Source organism: Mus caroli, unplaced genomic scaffold (assembly GCF_978045245.1).
Source record: "Mus caroli unplaced genomic scaffold, Mus_caroli_1 scaffold_12, whole genome shotgun sequence".
Classification (NCBI taxonomy): domain Eukaryota; kingdom Metazoa; phylum Chordata; class Mammalia; order Rodentia; family Muridae; genus Mus; species Mus caroli.
This window is the reverse complement of record NW_028227267.1, coordinates 31,325,648-31,342,496: the sequence shown is the minus strand read 5'-3', so window position 1 is coordinate 31,342,496 and position 16,849 is coordinate 31,325,648. Positions and strand designations below refer to the sequence as shown.

Below are 16,849 nucleotides of genomic sequence, written 5' to 3'. Positions count from 1 at the left end.
GAATGGGAAAAGAGGTCCAGCATAACTGTTCTTCACTTAAATTGGTTAAACAGTGACCAGGCCCTGTAAAGGATGACAAGAAAAAGACAGGGCTGAACAAGGGCTTAATCAGAGGCAAATAAGTAAAAGTGCAAGGGGTTGGACAGTGTAAAATCCATAAGGCAGTGTCTGTTGGCTGGCCAATATTAGGGTCAGAAATCTACCTTCCCTCAGGGCTGGAAGAGAGAGCCTCTACCTTTCTGGATGATTACATTTCAAAAAATGGCCTCTCGGTTCTCAAGAGAAACATGCTAATATAGGAGATCTATATTTATGATCATGAACCTTTTTCAGAAAATACGTTTAGAAAGGAACCCAAGGACCTGCCATCAGGTATAGTAGGAACAACCCTGAAAGGCCTTTCAGGGTTGTTGAGTTCTATTTTGATTCCAGGCAGGCATGTTAAGAAGGAAGAGTCATCAGAGGAAAGCAGAACTGATCTACTGGATTAAGTTAGTATTTGTTCAACTCTGCTATGGTGGAGTCAACATGTAGATAAAAGCATACAGTTTCTACAGGCTATAATTAATGGAAAGAGGTGAGGTCTATAATAGTTACTGCTTTCTATATGATTGCCACATGCACATTTGAGGTAACTGAATAATTGTCCACAAGGTGAGATGACTACAGTTTCTCCATCCATCCACTAAAGTAGGTACTTGGTTTTTTTTCTCTATTATTATTATCAATGGTATTCAAAGGAAACATTAACTCATCTTGTCTCCCTTTTCTTCTCCTGACTAAAATGTGCTGCAAATTACAAAGAGAGAAATGAGTTGTCTATAGGGTTCTCAGCATTTGGAAGACCTTTGGCACATGTGATTTAAGAGTCTTTTTCTCTCCCCTGCCTCATCTCCTTTCTTCTGTAGCCTTCTGGACTTAGAACATTTTTTTTTCTTTCTCTTAGTTCAAATACTTTAGTTTATTTTCTGGATATTTTCTGTTTTAAAAATTATTTTATTTATTTATATTCCAGCCGTTGCCTCCCCAACTCAGTCATCCTCCCAGTTCCTCATTCCATTCCTCCTCCCACTGCCTCCAAAAGGATGCTTTCCCCCATCAGGCCTCCTGCTTCCCTGCAGCCTCAAACCTCTTGAGGATTAAGGGCATCTTCTCCCATTGAGACCAGATCAAGCAGACCTCTGCTACATATGTGCTAGGCCTCAGACCAGCCTGTATGTTCTCCTGGTTGGTGGCTTAATCTCTGGGAGCTTCCTGGCGTCTGGGTTAGTTGAGACTTTTGGTCTTCCTATGGGGTTGTTCTCCCTTTCAGCTTCTTCAATCCTTCCACTAATTCAGTTATAGGGGTCCCTGACTTCAGTCCAATGGTTGGGTATGAGTATCTGCTTCTGTCTCAGTCAGGTGCTGGTAGGGGCTATCAGAGGACAATCATGCCAGGCTATCATCTGTAAGTATATCATAGCACAGTAGTGTTAGGCCTTAGTGTGTTCCCCCATCTTCCCATTAAATGAATCACTAAAAGCTAGGGCATCATGAATTTTTTGCAAGTAAATGGATGGAACTAGAAAACATCATGCTGAGTGACATAACACAGATCCAAAAGGACATGCATGGTATATACTCACTGATAAGTGAATATTAGCCAAAAAGTATAGATGACCTTGGATACAACCTACAGACTGTAAGAAGTGTAACAAGCAGATATGCCCAAGTGAGGAGGCTTCAATTCCACTTACAAAGGGTTACAGAATAATCACAGGAGATAGAGGGAGGGAGGGTTCTGAGTGGGAGAACCACTGAAAGGGGAACAGGATCAGGTATGGGGAGGAGGTGACAGGACAAAAACTCAGAGGGCCAAGAGAATGAATGGGAATAGGCAGCCTCCCGGAGTGGGAAGTGGGAGGGTACCCTCTAGAAAGTACCAGAAACCCAGGAGGTGAGATACTCTCAATATTCATTGGTGACCTTAGCCAAAATGCCTAACATTAGGGAAAAGGAACTTGAAGAGTCTACCTCCAGTAGATAGACAGTGCCTCAAGTAAAGGAACAGGGTTACTAACCCATAGTCAAAATTTCTGACCCAGTATTGTCCCTGCTTGTTAGGACATATTTTTATGTTGGCTCAGGGCCAACAACAAGAGTCTCTAGTGTACCATTTACTCTGTGTTTGAGGGAGTGTGTAGATGGCATGTTCTTGTATTAATATCATTGTGGCACTGGAAAAGAACATGAATTGAAAATGTTTGTCTGACTACTAGGTTCTTTGTAATAGGCTCTAAAGAGGAGACAGATAAACAAGATTAAAAGAGTTTGATTTAAAATTGTATCATGAATCTAATGCAGGAAGTAAATTTTTGCCATTTAAATACATACATACATACAGTTGTATGTCTATACCTGATATTTCACTATTTATGTCATATATATTATATATGTGTATATCCTTCTGCCAAGAACTATGAGCAAATACCAATGTCAAGAATACATTGTTAAATACAAGGGTGTAATGCAAGCAGTCTGTAAAGAACTTATACCTAATTGCTCTGGAGAAAAAATGTATATTAGGAGAAAGGGCCTTCAGACTATTATGGAGCCTTGAGGTAAGAGAGAATTAGGAAGATACAACATATTTAAAAAACATTAAACCAAACTTGTATGTAAAGAGATGCTCAGCAACCCAGAGAGGAGTGTCATTAAGACGTGTAGATTAGACAGAAAGGCAAAGAAAGAAATTGTTGTTTAGAGTAAGAAATGTGTCAGGCTATTTATTAACTTAACTCCATGTACAGTATGGCAGGGCTCCGAAGAGTGACTCTTTAGTTCTACCACACCAAAAGTGGTACCCTGTGCTCATTTTCAAAGACTTCTAAGAGAGGAGAGAGATCCCATATCCCAAGCAATAAGCTTAATATCTAAGCTGTATTGTATGCCTGTAGCCAGGTAGCCTCTGTTTCCAGGTTAAATGGGGAAATTTGCCTCAATGTAGGAATCCTGAAAACTGTAAGAATGCACACAGCAGGTGACCTCACATCTTTTTGTAGCAAAACCTTCACAATGGGAAAGATTGGAAAGACTGAGTGCATGCATTGACTTGTAAGCAGTGGCACGTCTGTGATGTCATCTGCAGAAGACTGATGTAGGTTTGGAGCTTGGGAAATTCACTTCCATGAGCAAACTGGTAAAACATCTCAAAGGCAAAGGGCTCTTAGCAGAAGGTGACGTGTCTCTCTTCCTTATAAAACAAGTCTGGAAACATTTTGATTATGAAGACTTAAAGGAAGAATGGTGCTGGAGTGCAGACTCCTAGGCAATACTCTATGCAAGTATGAGCACCTCCCATAACAAAAATTCCCCTTCCTCAAATGTGGCGGGTGCTACAGATAGCCAGATTATATTTTCTGGTTGAAAATGCAACCACTTGAGAACTGTGAACCTCCACCCAGTGCCATTATCAACTTTTTCCTGTGAACATTTGGACATTGATCTTCATCCCCCAAATAGTAATAGGGCACCTCTGTCAATCATATCCTACTTGGTTATCATATTGGACAAATCTTTACATTATCTTGAAACCCAGGTTAACTACTCTAAAATTCTTTGCAAATTGCAATGCTTAACAAGTGAATCATCTGTGACCGGTCTCCCTTCAGTTCTTTAAAAATTCATGAGAAAGAGTTAATTCTACAGTCATTTAACAGAAGGTGAAACAGTCATGTGAAGTCACATGACATTCTGGACACACTTGGCTCTGGCTATATATGAGAGTAGATTATCCACAGTGTGTTAGAGACAGCCATCATTTACCTCCAATTGTAAGTAAACTATTTGTGATTTAAAGATGAACTCATCTCATTTATTTTATCCTGGATGAGAAGAAGCTGAGGACAGAGTTATGACCCCCAGAGCCATCAAGACAATAATGTGAAACCTTTCAATGTAGTTCAGGGATCAGATAGAAAAATCATTAAAAGGGAGTAGATCTGTTCTCACTTAAGACCAAGAAAGCATACTCATAACCAGAAAGAAAGGTAAGAAAATTATGTAGCCACCTTTAAGACAGGTTTATGGGTAAGAGTATCATTTGGTGAGAATTATGGGGAAACCAGAGTCCTCTCTTGAGGGCCTTTGTCTTATTAATGAGAGAATTTAAGTATAAACCTAAAAGGTAACTTAAGTATAATTTCATTAAAGTTTGAAATAAAACTATGAAGCAGGCAAACTGTAAATCTCAAAAGCTGCCTGGAAGACAGGGAGAGTACAGACACAGAGAAAGAAAGCCATGCTTTTTGAATTAGGCTTTAATGGATGTCAGCCCCATGATGGACAAGCAACCTATGGCAAAAAAGAAACTTTGGAAAAATAATGAACTCTAAAATATTAGGAAAAGCAACGGCTTAGAGTAGAGATGAAGCCCACACACACACACACACACACACACACACACATACAAAGGAAAAGTAACTTTTTCAAGTAACTCTGAAAAGTGGGCTGACTAATAAAGAGGAATGGTTTGACTGTTAAGTGACTGAGATATGGTATGAGAATATAGAAGGAAAAATACATTATCCTGTTAAAGGGATAGTAATTCCACATCTCTTTAGCATGGCTTCAAGTGGCTATGCCTTCATAAGAGAAGGTTTCTTTTCCAATTGATTGACTTCCCCAACTGGAATGTTAGGTCTCCACCCATCTAGCGATTCCCTTTTCTTTATTAGAAGGAAATGTTTTCTTTACTTGATCTCTAATGCCACCATGAATAATTAAAAGATAGTAAAGAATGTTTAAAAGTAAGAATAAAGAATTTAATACCTATCCCATCCTTTGGGCCCTGCTAGATCAAACTCTACAGTTGTCCAAATAACCATCTGAATTTGGTACAAAATGGGGGAGTCCTTTTATCAGCAGGGCTTTCCTTCTGTGACATTTTCTATGGAGCTCAGATCCCCTACCTGCAGAATACCACATAGCCTTGGTGAGGTGATAGGTTCAACTTCCTTTCTCCCAATAAGAATCTATCCAGCAAGCACCTGAGATTCCTGGAATGCCTACCCATGTTAATGAGACATCTCAGTACCTTAGCCGTCAACCAATAACATTTGCCTACCCTAGATATTCCTTCCTCCTTCCCCTAAATTATATAATCTTTGATTTATGCTGAATAAAGTTGTTGTCTCCCTGAAGCTGATCCTGGAATGTAGCCATTTCCATTTGTACTCTTAGACCTCCTGAAACTCTGTTCATTGACCCTTCTCCCTTTGTCCTTGTGGGTCAGTGGCCAACAGCTCCAGGGAGAAGGGAGAACAATATTTAACAGTTGGTAGGAGTATATTCATTAAAAAATAAAACTTATAGTGTGTGTGTGTGTGTGCATGTATGTGTGTATTAATACGTAAGGTCAGTGTCCTCAGAATGTTCACAGGCTAGTATAACAGGTATATATTAGATTTGGACATGGAGAGGAAAGAGGAATAGTGATAAAGAGATTGAAGTTGAATCATCCTTCGGTCAAGAGATTTATTAATATAGCAGCTGGGCAATAGGGCCTAAGTCCAACATAGAAAACTTTAGTTGACTAAATGTAGCATGGAGTCTACTCTTAATGGTGTCCAAAGAAAAGTATCCCCTCCTGCATCATGCAGGAATAATCTTGGATAGTATATGTAACATTACAGGGGAAGGAAAAGGAGCATGACAGGAGGTATACAGGAGTTAGTCCTCTTAGGGTAGATGAATAGGGCTTGATTAGAGGGTGAACTGGAAACTTGATATTTGCTGAGATGCTTTCAACCACTGGGCAGCACAGTGGGGTTAAATGTATTTTCACCATGCTCACTTCTCTCTGTATAGAGCCTCGTTTCTCAGACAATAGGCAAGCATATCTTATACTATAAATTGACATAGATATAATATTCTATAATAAGAATATCTTATTATATAATATATAATATTATAGAATACTTTAAAATATGAAGAAAAGATTCTGAATGATTGTATAGGGAGGTCTGAACCCTGATCCATAGTAGCAATGTTTGAGTTGAGTGGTGAGAGTATGTAGAAGCCATTGACATGCTTTGTAGGTTTAAGCCAGGAATCATCTCTTTAAAGCCTTGCTTTCTTTTGAGTAGTTCTGTAAACCTGAATTGTTGGTCAACATATCAAGCACTAACTTGTTCATTCACATATTCATCTTTACCTTCACATACATATTGAATAATTACTAAATATCAGGTGAACAGCCGACACTTGATAAATTGCCATAATAATTCAAAATTCTCACAGTGAATGAAATGTCCCTGAAAGGGTATTTACTTATTGCCACAGGTGACGCCTATTTGGTAAATAACCCTCAGATGTAGGATCTAATGTGAGTTGATACCTACAGTCAGTGGAGAGGGGTGTTGTGAGAGCCTCTAGCGGGCTGGCTAGGGCATCACTGCTTAGACAAAAACAGTTCTCTACAAGACAAAGCTGTAGCTTGTATTCAACATCCAAACTAAGGAAGGACCTGGCTGGGGAGGGAGAAAGAAAGGGAGCTTGCTGTCCATTGTGTCTACAAGAAGGCTGGACTTATAACATGTTGCTTTAGGGAATCTTGAGAAAGATCTTAAGAGTTCTTGCTATTAATGTACACAAGCACAAAAATTCTCAAAGCAACATTGGGCAAGGTCCTTTTAATTACTTACACTTAAAAAAAACACTCTTGAAAATATAGCATTAACCTTTGAGTTTTCTGGCTCTCGTCTCTTCAGTTGTGCTGGTAATGAAGTTTTGACACATTCATGTATGAGTTTGGAACAGTGTAGAAAGACATGCATTTAGAACTGTTTTCAAACATCCTTCCTCCTGCCTTTATCGCCTGAGGTTCCAGAACAGGTGACTATCAACTCTGTCAACAATGCTTTCCAACAGAAGGCTTGCTTTCATTTAACCTCCTGACTCCCACTGTTTGCATGCACCAGGCCTGAGAACAACAATGTCATTGCTCTACTGCCTATACCAGCCTGCTTAATTTGACAGGCATATTGATTCCAACACACCACCAGCAGTTTGTTATGACAAGGCAGCAAGGGGGCAGATGGCAATGGATGGCCTCCAGTGCTCCCAGGGAGCACTTCCACACAGGAGGGTGATTAGGAGGAGGGCTTCCCTCAAATGTCTACATTGTGTTGAACAAGAAATCATTCAGGTTTCTGCTGCGATGCAGTGAGTAGAATCTGAATCTCCTTATTCTGTGATATTCCGTGTCTTCTTCAAAATGAGTTTATAATAAAACATAAACACAAGATCATCAGGATCTGAGTTAAAGAAAGTACATGGGGTCTACTGCTGAACTTTTCTGGCATCCTAGAGGATACTCACAGAGAGGTCCAGACAGGCTGCTGACTAGAGCACTGAAACAACATTGAACTCATATATGATAGTTAAACCCACCCAATATGCAGGTCTTAGCTTCTCCCAAGAACATTAAGAGAAATTACAATAAATGCTGTTAGTATAGGCCTGTCATAAATGCAGAAAGGTTCTGAACAGGGCAGTTAGGCTGATTTACCAGAGGAAGGCTTGATACAGGTGAAGCATTAGGCAGACAGTGATACAAATTTTAAGAGCCCTCAGCTGAGATACCTAGAAAGCAAAGTAGAGACTGAATTCTTTCTTTAATCTCTAGATTCTTGGTATGTGCTCATAGTGTTTTATGGGTTTTTTTTTCATTTTATTTTATTTTATTTTAGGTATACTCTCAAGAGAGAATAGGTTTTGATCTAGAGAAATATTTAGAAGATATTACTAATAGATTTTTCATATATTCTATACTTAGTTTTTCATAATAGAAAATAATGATTTAGCAGTGTTTACTGGAATGGCACAGTTGTAAAAAATTAAAGTCAATACTAATAAATTATTAATAAATTGTATTTATACCTGAATACCACTACTAGCTGACATATGAGATTCTTACCTCACTATTTATTGATTTATTTGCTGGATTGTTTGTACTTTTGTAGCTTCAACCAGAAACAGCCTTGCTTTATACTTGTCATATGTCTTTAGCTTCCCCTTAGTCTTGTCAGATTATAAGCACTGGCATGTCTCTGTTGATCTGGGTAGTTCTGAGTAGAACTAGTCTAGTGTTTTATAGGATTCTTTGATGTTTACCTGTAGTGGTGTTATAGTTTGTTGTCTATGCAGAAGAAGCACTGGTTTTTGTTTGTTTGTTTTTTTAATCACATCAGGAATCCCACTGTCTGTGTGATGAGTGATCAATGTTACAGTGCTCTGTTTCTGATGTTGTATTTTTCAAGTTTTCTTATTGTTCAGATACTTGTTTCTTCTCATCCTCTGCTCAGAGTACTCTTTCAAAAGAAGCAGTCATATGTAGCTTATATATAAAGAATAAGGAATATTTTTTCCTGATTATACGAAGCCTGTGTGAGTCATTTGCTTATTCTGGCCAGTGATTAGTTTCTTCTCATCTGCTCATTTATGTATTCTATAATCTCTATACCAACTCATAGATGCCTCCTTTATATTTGGCATTATAATATAAAGAGTTAAATGTTATAACCAGATATTTTAGGGGAATTTTCTGTGCTCCAAAATCCAATAATCTCGGTTTGGCTTCCTTATTCAATATGCTAATTAAAAAGATGGGTGACTTATTAAATGTAGCTATATTGGCAAAATAAAGGGAATAAATGAATGAAGCTAGTTATCACATATCTGCTGTGAAGGTACAGGCATGAGCTCAAACTAAATATGAAAGAGTGGCAGGGCAAGAGCATGAGCAACCAGTCCTGGTTCTAATGTAATCTTTAGATTTGTCAGACTGTTGTGTGGTCCTGCCAGGTGAGGCAGAGAAGTCTCATTGCTGTTGTAACTGCCAGTGCTTGTGGGGATTGCCTGGGGTTCAGGGTACAGCCTCACCCTCATGGCTAAAGACCCACATGTGCGGGAGAAGGGATCTGTCCCTTAGATTCTACTATTTGTGGAGTCCATGGTGACTACAGGATTAGGAAAGTGATTTATCCCTGTGCCTTTAGCCTTTGAGGAAGACGAAGTCAATCAAACACTCCTCCAGTAATTAACATGTGCCAAGATAAGCAGCTTATCCCAAAATAAAGGAGGTGGGCATAAAATAAAGACCTAGTTGCCAGTCTGGACGCCACTTGCCTTGTAAGTTCAAGTGAGGAGATGGGATTTTTGTTTGTTTAATGGTCTGTTTTAACCAAATACAGTTTTTAATTGTCCATTTCAATATGATTTTATTTTGTGATTGGGTTGTTATACTAAGAGTTCAGTTGCCCATGCCATTTGGATAGTAAATATCAACTGAGCAGCTCTTGAAGTGTTTGTCTTGAACACTACAGGATATTTCAAGTTGATTCTCTGGATAATCTGGCCCAATCATCGAATCACACTTTTTTCCTGATATCTCTTTGATTGCAGATGCTGTTCAAATCAAGTTCTGTGAGCTATGAGTATTTTTTGGCAACGAAATATCTTTGCTTATAGGCTTCTTGGCAAACCGATCATAGATCAACACACAGCTATAATTTTTTAATGTAACCATCTGTACCTATACTTGGCTAAACATTAGTTGACATTGATATCTCCCTTAGTACCTATCAATCATGGCCCCTCATCCATCGCCCACACACTGGGCTAGGAAAAACACCTGGCTTCAATACCTCCCACCCATGTACTTAATTTTTCTTCCACAAGAAACACATCAGTAAAATAAGAAATTAACACTGTATCTGTACAGTACTTATGTGCAGTTCTCACCTTAACTTTTAAGACTTACTTATTTCCAAAATTGCTTAAAACAATATTTCTGCCCCATCTCCAACACCCACAGGTGTATGTTGTCAGACTTGTAAGACAAATCTAATTTATTTATTAGAGTCAGCATTGCTCCTTGAGACCTTCAGACACTTAAATGTTATTAATGATATTTATATAGCTCTCTCTATCTTTAACAGTTCTATGGCTTTTACAGTTACATATTTTCTTCTGCCAATTTTGATAGTTTTTATGTTTGAAGAAGTTGTTTATTTTTATTAAGTTATGAAATTTGGAGACACTGAATTACTCAGAGGATCTCTCTGTTTTTTCTATGCTCACCAGTGCAGAGAGACTGGGTCTCTCTTTTATTTTTGTTGTTATTTTCTTATAACTTATTATAAGGCTATAGTTGTACATGCATGTTTCTTTACACAATGTCAGAATTTACTGAATAATAATAAATCACAAGGTGATATAATGGTTATTAGCTGCAGTTTGCCAAATATAGTCCCCTGTGGTGGTTTGAATAATAATGGCCACTATGGCTCTTACATTTGGGTACTTAGTAACCTGGGTATTGTGCTATATGAAAGAATTAGAGGGATTGGGAGGTATGGCCTTATTGGTGTTGGTCTAGCCTTATTGAAGGAAGTGTGTCACTGAGGATAAGCTTTGTGGTTTCAAAACACCAAGCCAGCCCCAATTCTCTCTGTCTCTCTCTGTCTTTTTCTCTGTCTCTCTCTCTCTCTCTGTCTATGGATCAGGATGGAGCACTCTCAGCTGCTGCTCAAGCCCTCAATTAAATACTTTCTTTCATAAGTTTCCTTGGTCATGGTGTCTGGCACCAAAAATAGAGCAGTGACTAAGAAACCCCTTTTCCTTGAAAATCATGGCTAGACTAATACAGATTTTGAATCCCAACATTAAATTTAATGTATTAATTAGGGTTTCTATTGCTATGATAAACACCATGACCAAAAACTACTTGTTGGGGCAAAAGATTATTTCACATGTCTATATTACAGCTGATTATCAAAGGCAATCAGGACAGAAACTCAAAAAGTACAGAGACCTGCAGGAAGATACTGATGCAGAGGCCATTGAGAAACACTGCTTATTATCTTGCTCCTCATGGCTTTCTCAGTCTGCTTTCTTATACAGTTCAAGAACACCAGCCCAAGAATGGCATTGTCCACACTGTGCTAGGCTCTCCCACATCAATCATCACTCAAGAAAATGCAGCACAGGGTTCCTGAACAGGCCAATATTTGAGGAGGCATTTTCTTAATTGAGGTTGTCTCTTCCTAGATGACTCTAGCTTGTGTCAAGTTGACATAAAACTTGCCAGTGCACCATCCATCTTTCTATGTTTTTTCTTCCAAGAGATTCATCCACTGTTAGATTTCCATGCTTTATTCTTAACTATACAAACATATAACATCACTTTTCTTTCTTAACTTTTCTCTTTAAATGATCCTGTTATTTTCTCCTTTCCTTACAGTATAACTTATGGCTTTTTTAAAAAAAGAAAAATAAATTGGCAATAAAAGATTGAAGAATAGATGGACAAATATATAGGTCATTTCTTTCTGAGACTGAGTCACTCAGGGTGTAAGCCATGCTGATCCAGACTCAGAGATCCTCCTGGTTCTGTTTCCTGAGTGCTGGGATTAAAGGCATGTGCCATGACACCCAGACTAAATATTCCATTCTGTTTTATATTTGTGTGTGATGTATGAAGTATATACTAGTTTTTCTGTCCATGGCATAGATTATGTGTAGAGGATGGAAAATAACTTTAGGTATTGTTCCTTGCCTTTTATCTTGTCTTGAGATAGAGTCTCCCTTTTGTTGGTTTCTACTGTCTACATGAGGCTAGCCAGCTAGTATTTGCTGAGATGCTCCTGTCTCCACCATCTGTTTCATCAAAGGAGTGCTGGCTTTGCAGGTTTAACACAAATTACTAAGAGAGAAAAACATTTTAAAAATATCACTTGGGAAAGATGTGTACCTATTTGTACTTATTGTACCAAATGGAATGAATGAATAAAACTATAATATAACAATACCCTAAACACTTAAAAAGATTTAGAAAACATGTAGTATAAATACTAGCCATAAGCAAGAATGTTAATAGGTGTATTTCAATCCTGGACAGAGTGTTCATTTCAGGATTCACACAGAATAAGCTAATGGCTCAAGACCTTCTCTTGGAAATACATGGGTTTTATAAAATGGAATGAGTGGCTGACTTACAATAATTTCTCTAGAAAATTAAGATTCCTCAGGAACAGTTGGCTGATGTTTGCCTCAAGATGCCCCTCTGAAATAAATCTCTTATTTTACATTCTAAATCTATTACAAGTTAGGGGAACAATCATACTTTAACTTCCATAATTTTTAAAATTTGGGTTCTAGGCAGTTTTTAAATATTATGCATTTCTAGATGGGGCTAGCAAGTATTTTCTCAGGTTTATGCTTAGGCCTTTTTTCTTAAAAATTATTTTTTTAACTTAACAGTAATTGGTTGTATTTATTAAATAAAAGCCTATTCCTGCTTTAATTTCTGAATGTAGTGTCCTAGTGAAAAGTTTTTCTGTCACTTAAGGCTAGGCACGAATTAATATCAAACTCCTTCAGAGAGTTCATTCATCCAAATCTGAAAGGTGCATTGCTCTTATATATTTATCATTACACATAATCATGCTCACTGCTACATATATTACCATAATTTACAGAATATGTTTAGTATGCTCTTCTTTAATTTGCTGTCAGAATTAAGTCAACAAAATATTTATTATTCCATGGTTTATTAAGAAAGCATTTTAAAAATTAGCCTAGTCCATTTCGCTCATATGTTTGGGACTTTGTTTACCTGGAGTCATTTAAGTAGGCTTTTGTTTTTAAAGCAAAAGTAGAAAGCAAATTTACTTTATTTTCATGAATAACAGCTATCCCACTACCTCTTGCTGGGTCCTATGCTTTTCCCTCAGACTCAATGCTACATGTATATGCTGATCATGTAATGAAAGCTGTCAACAAACCTAAACTCCTCCAAGATTTTATGCTGTGCTATTTGCTGCACTGTGTTCATTAGAAGCTATTTTTAAGAAGAAAAAAACATAAATATTTATTATTTTGAGTTTTCTTTTATATGAAATATCCATCTTTAAAAGTAATTTTGTGTTGAAGTACCAAATTGTAGTTTACTTGATATTACTACTGTTATACATTTTAGCCCTATAATTTTCAAGTAATGTCTTTATCCATCTTGCATGTTTTTATGTTATTGTTTGTTTTGTTTTTGCCACTACATCTTGCTAGGCAGCTTAAGATGACCTAAAACTCATCAGGCCCCTGCCTCAACTTGCCACAGACTGGGTTAGAAGCATACACCACATCTATCTCATGGTCTTTCCTCCACTGTTTGTCAATATGTTTCCTTAGACAGCAGAAGGTTGGATGTATTGCTGTATTGGGAATTTCTCTTTTAATGTTTAAGTCTAGCAATTCAGTTCCCCTCAGCATTGAGGGTTTCACATTTGTCGCAGAAATTTCCCTATTCAATGTACTTTTCTTTTTCATTTTTTAAATAAAGTTGGTTCACTAAGTTCTGCTGCATTAATAATATTTTCTTTCATTTATTTTCTTTTTTGGTTTCGATATGTTTCTTATATCCTGGTCATACACATGTGTATTCATCAGTGTCAAAACTTAACAAGCATCCATAATCCCTTACTTTCAGCAAACAGAGTGAGTTTATTTTTATGTCATGTTCTAGGACTGAGGGGATAGATAGTACAGAGCAAGCTTGAGAGAGTTCCCAGGGTCAGCCCTCATTTATCAAAATAAATAGAGAAAATAAATTCATGGTTCTTTTCTTTAATGTTTGCATTCTTCTTGCTTCTCACCTTCAGCTAATTCCAAATTCTATATTATTTACTTTTGCATGTGGTCTAAAACTGAGATTTTTTTTTGGAAGAATTTCTATACCATTTCAAGCTTTAATTTCAAATTCATTTTTTCCCACTTGTGGTCATAATATTTTTCTGATTCTAGCTCCCAAGGTATTCTTAGAATTTATGAAAATATAAGACTCTAAGCAGCTACTACCAATTAATTAAGGATGGGTTCTTGGGTTAAAATATGTGTGCCCTTGTCTCAATATCTATTTTCAAGAAGGGGGAGATGATATACATACACTTTTCTATCATTCTTCTAGAACTTTTCAATGCCTAGTTCTTATATGGCCAGCTTCCCTCTCATAAAGTACCCACAGCTCACAGCTTTTCATGCGATTTTCTACAGTATTCAAAGGCGGATAGGCATCCTGTGACTGCGCTGGAGAAAATAATGGAGTCAAGTTTTTCCGCTCCCCAGTCGTTCCCAGAAGTCACTTCTCCTGACCGAGGAAGCCAGCCTATCAAGCACCACAGGTATGGCTAGCTAATTGCGATGGGAGTGGGTGAGTTCACATTAGAAATAAACACATGGCCAGAGAATGGCAACTGAACTTAGAGTCCACTAGAGGTGACTGTTCTGAGGTCTATAACTATAGATCTCCATGGAGGTGATGTTCAGGCATCCCACAACCAGGACCTGAACCTCCCCACCCCCATGGTTTCCCTCAGTAGCCTCATTCTCCCTACAGAAGAAATGAAGGAACTGCATCATCAGAGCTTCAGGCACAGATGAGATACTGAAGTGACTGGACTTTGAAACACTATTAAAAGTGTGATCTTGTTTCCTAGCCTGCCTGATCACTGGTTGTAAAGCTAACACCCAACTCTCCTCCAGGCAGCGGTGTACCAAACACAGCTCACAAAAGTTTCAGAGGCAAATCCTGGAGAGTATTCTCTTTAGGTCTGTAAGATATATGTTGTTATAGAGGTGGTATCTCTCTCTCTCTCTCTCTCTCTCTCTCTCTCTCTCTCTCTCTCTCTCTCTGTGTGTGTGTGTGTGTGTGTGTGTGTGTGTGTGAGAGAGAGAGAGAGAGAGAGAGAGAGAGAGAGAGAGAGAGAGAGAGAGAGAGTGTATGAGCTGGTTACAGAAACTATTTCTTTGGAGGCAAAGGGCAGCTACAAAGTGATTGGATGTGCCACAGGAAACTTTAAAGCTGGGCGCATTCTCTGGCATCTTCCCATCCACATTTTGTGTTTTGTGCATGAGGAATCTAATTTTAAAAACCAGTCATAGTCATATATAGTCCCAACAAAAGAATGAATTTAGAACGAATGCTACAGTAGACAGTATGCTTGTGTGTATGAAAGTTAATACCTTTTATCTTTAAAAGTGTTCAAAAACTAAACATTCCTTTTCTCAGTAATAAATATTTTTATATTTTTAAAGCTATCTATCTATCTATCTATCTATCTATCTATCTATCTATCTATCTATCTTTTGCATGAGGTTTAAAACTGAGATTTTTTTGGAAGGAATTTCTATACCATTTCAAGCTTTAATTTCAAATTCATTTTTTCCCACTTGTGGTCATAATATTTTTCTGATACTAGATCCCAAGGTATTCTTAGAATTTATGAAAATATAAGACTCTAAGCAGCTATATAAGACTCTATGAAATATATAAGACTCTATCTATCTGAATTTAATCTTTCAAAATTTAATCTAATAATATTATACATATAAGTTTAATCTTTTAAAACCACATACATATGAGTTAAAGTTTTTAAAGCTGCATCAATTGTTATTAGCAATAGAATGTTATAGACAAAAAAATGTTTTCAGTAAAAAATGTTACTGACATGTATTCCTTTATCTTCAACACCTTCTACTCTAGCAAGACAGAAACACACAATAAATAATCTGATCTCCTCTTTTCCTCCCCCAAAGTCTCTGCTTTCCTGACTGTGCTTGCTATGAGATTTTCAGTTACTCTAACAGTGAGCACACTACACCTCAGAAGCTGATAATGATGTTTATTCTCAGACCTTTGCAGTAGATAGATTTTTAGGGTACCAAGGATTTAACAAAGAAAATAGTTTCAGTATCTTCAGCTACCAGTGAACTAGCTTGGAACCTGGGTAGATGTGTTAGTTACTCTCGGCAAGTCTGCGGTATGTCCTAGTGTGCGTTTACAGAATTCCCATGGAAACAGTCTTTTACTTTCAGTTGACCTATGGAAGCTGCATTTATTACAGAAGTTAAGTCCCAAATTGTTAGCCTTTTAAAGGGCAAAAAAAAATATTTCCAAAACAGTATTTTCCCCAGTTTATTCTGAAACATGTTACTATAGTTATCTACTCTGTCATATAAAATAGTATAATATTACTCTGTAGTATATTATGGCAAAATTATTTTGAATTTGTAATTTTTAAGTGGTGGCTTCTGCCATGTTGGAACTACAGTACTACTGTACCTAGGTACATTTTTGGTCCATCTCCCACCCTTGACTTTGATCTTGGTTTCTAGAAATCCAAGATTAAATGATGGTGTCTTTAAAGGAACTTCCAGGTTGTTTTGTTGTTGTTGTTGTTTGTTTGTTTATCTTTGATTCAATGACATTGCAGTATCTGATGACTATGTGCTGAAAGATTGTCAAGGGTTGATTTATAAAGTACTTTTAGAACTTGAAATTACAGTTTAATATATCATGGCTTTTGTTCTGTAAAACATGCAATAGACTAAACAGTTTCATGATTGATAACCTCTTTACTGATTTATATTTCTTTCCACCTGCTTCATAACTTCCTGAATGCCCCTGGGTTAGAAGGCTTGAATTGCTGATTGATCAATAGGTCTACAACTGCTTTTGAAGATGGGCCACTACTTCATACTGGTAGACCTTGTTTTGACAGTTCAGCAAGCTATGAATAATTAATTTCTTGTTGTGCACTGAAAATATGACTCCCTGAAAATATGAAACAAAGCTATTAATATAAAACCGTTATTTCTAACATTTAGTAGAAAACCTACCTGTTGAAAAAATCTGTTGAGGCATGTCATTTTTTGTTGCATTATATTTTAGCAATCTAACTTGCTTACAATGGCATCAATATAGGTTATCAATAGAGACAGATGCCCAGGGCACCCAGTGTCAGAGGAACAT

The 16,849-nt window shown here is 37.3% G+C and overlaps 1 protein-coding gene across 6 annotated transcripts in view; it reads left to right on the top strand.

Moving 5' to 3' along the window:
* Positions 1 to 16,849, top strand: part of Nrg3 (neuregulin 3) — a 1,083,337-nt gene that overhangs the window by 1,054,971 nt on the left and 11,517 nt on the right. For all 6 annotated transcript variants that reach the window (XM_021181241.3, XM_029468886.2, XM_029468883.2 and 3 more), the window contains exon 7: positions 14,092 to 14,219. In XM_021181241.3, the coding sequence (XP_021036900.1) occupies positions 14,092 to 14,219 (128 nt within the window). The remainder of the gene's footprint in view (positions 1 to 14,091; positions 14,220 to 16,849) is intronic.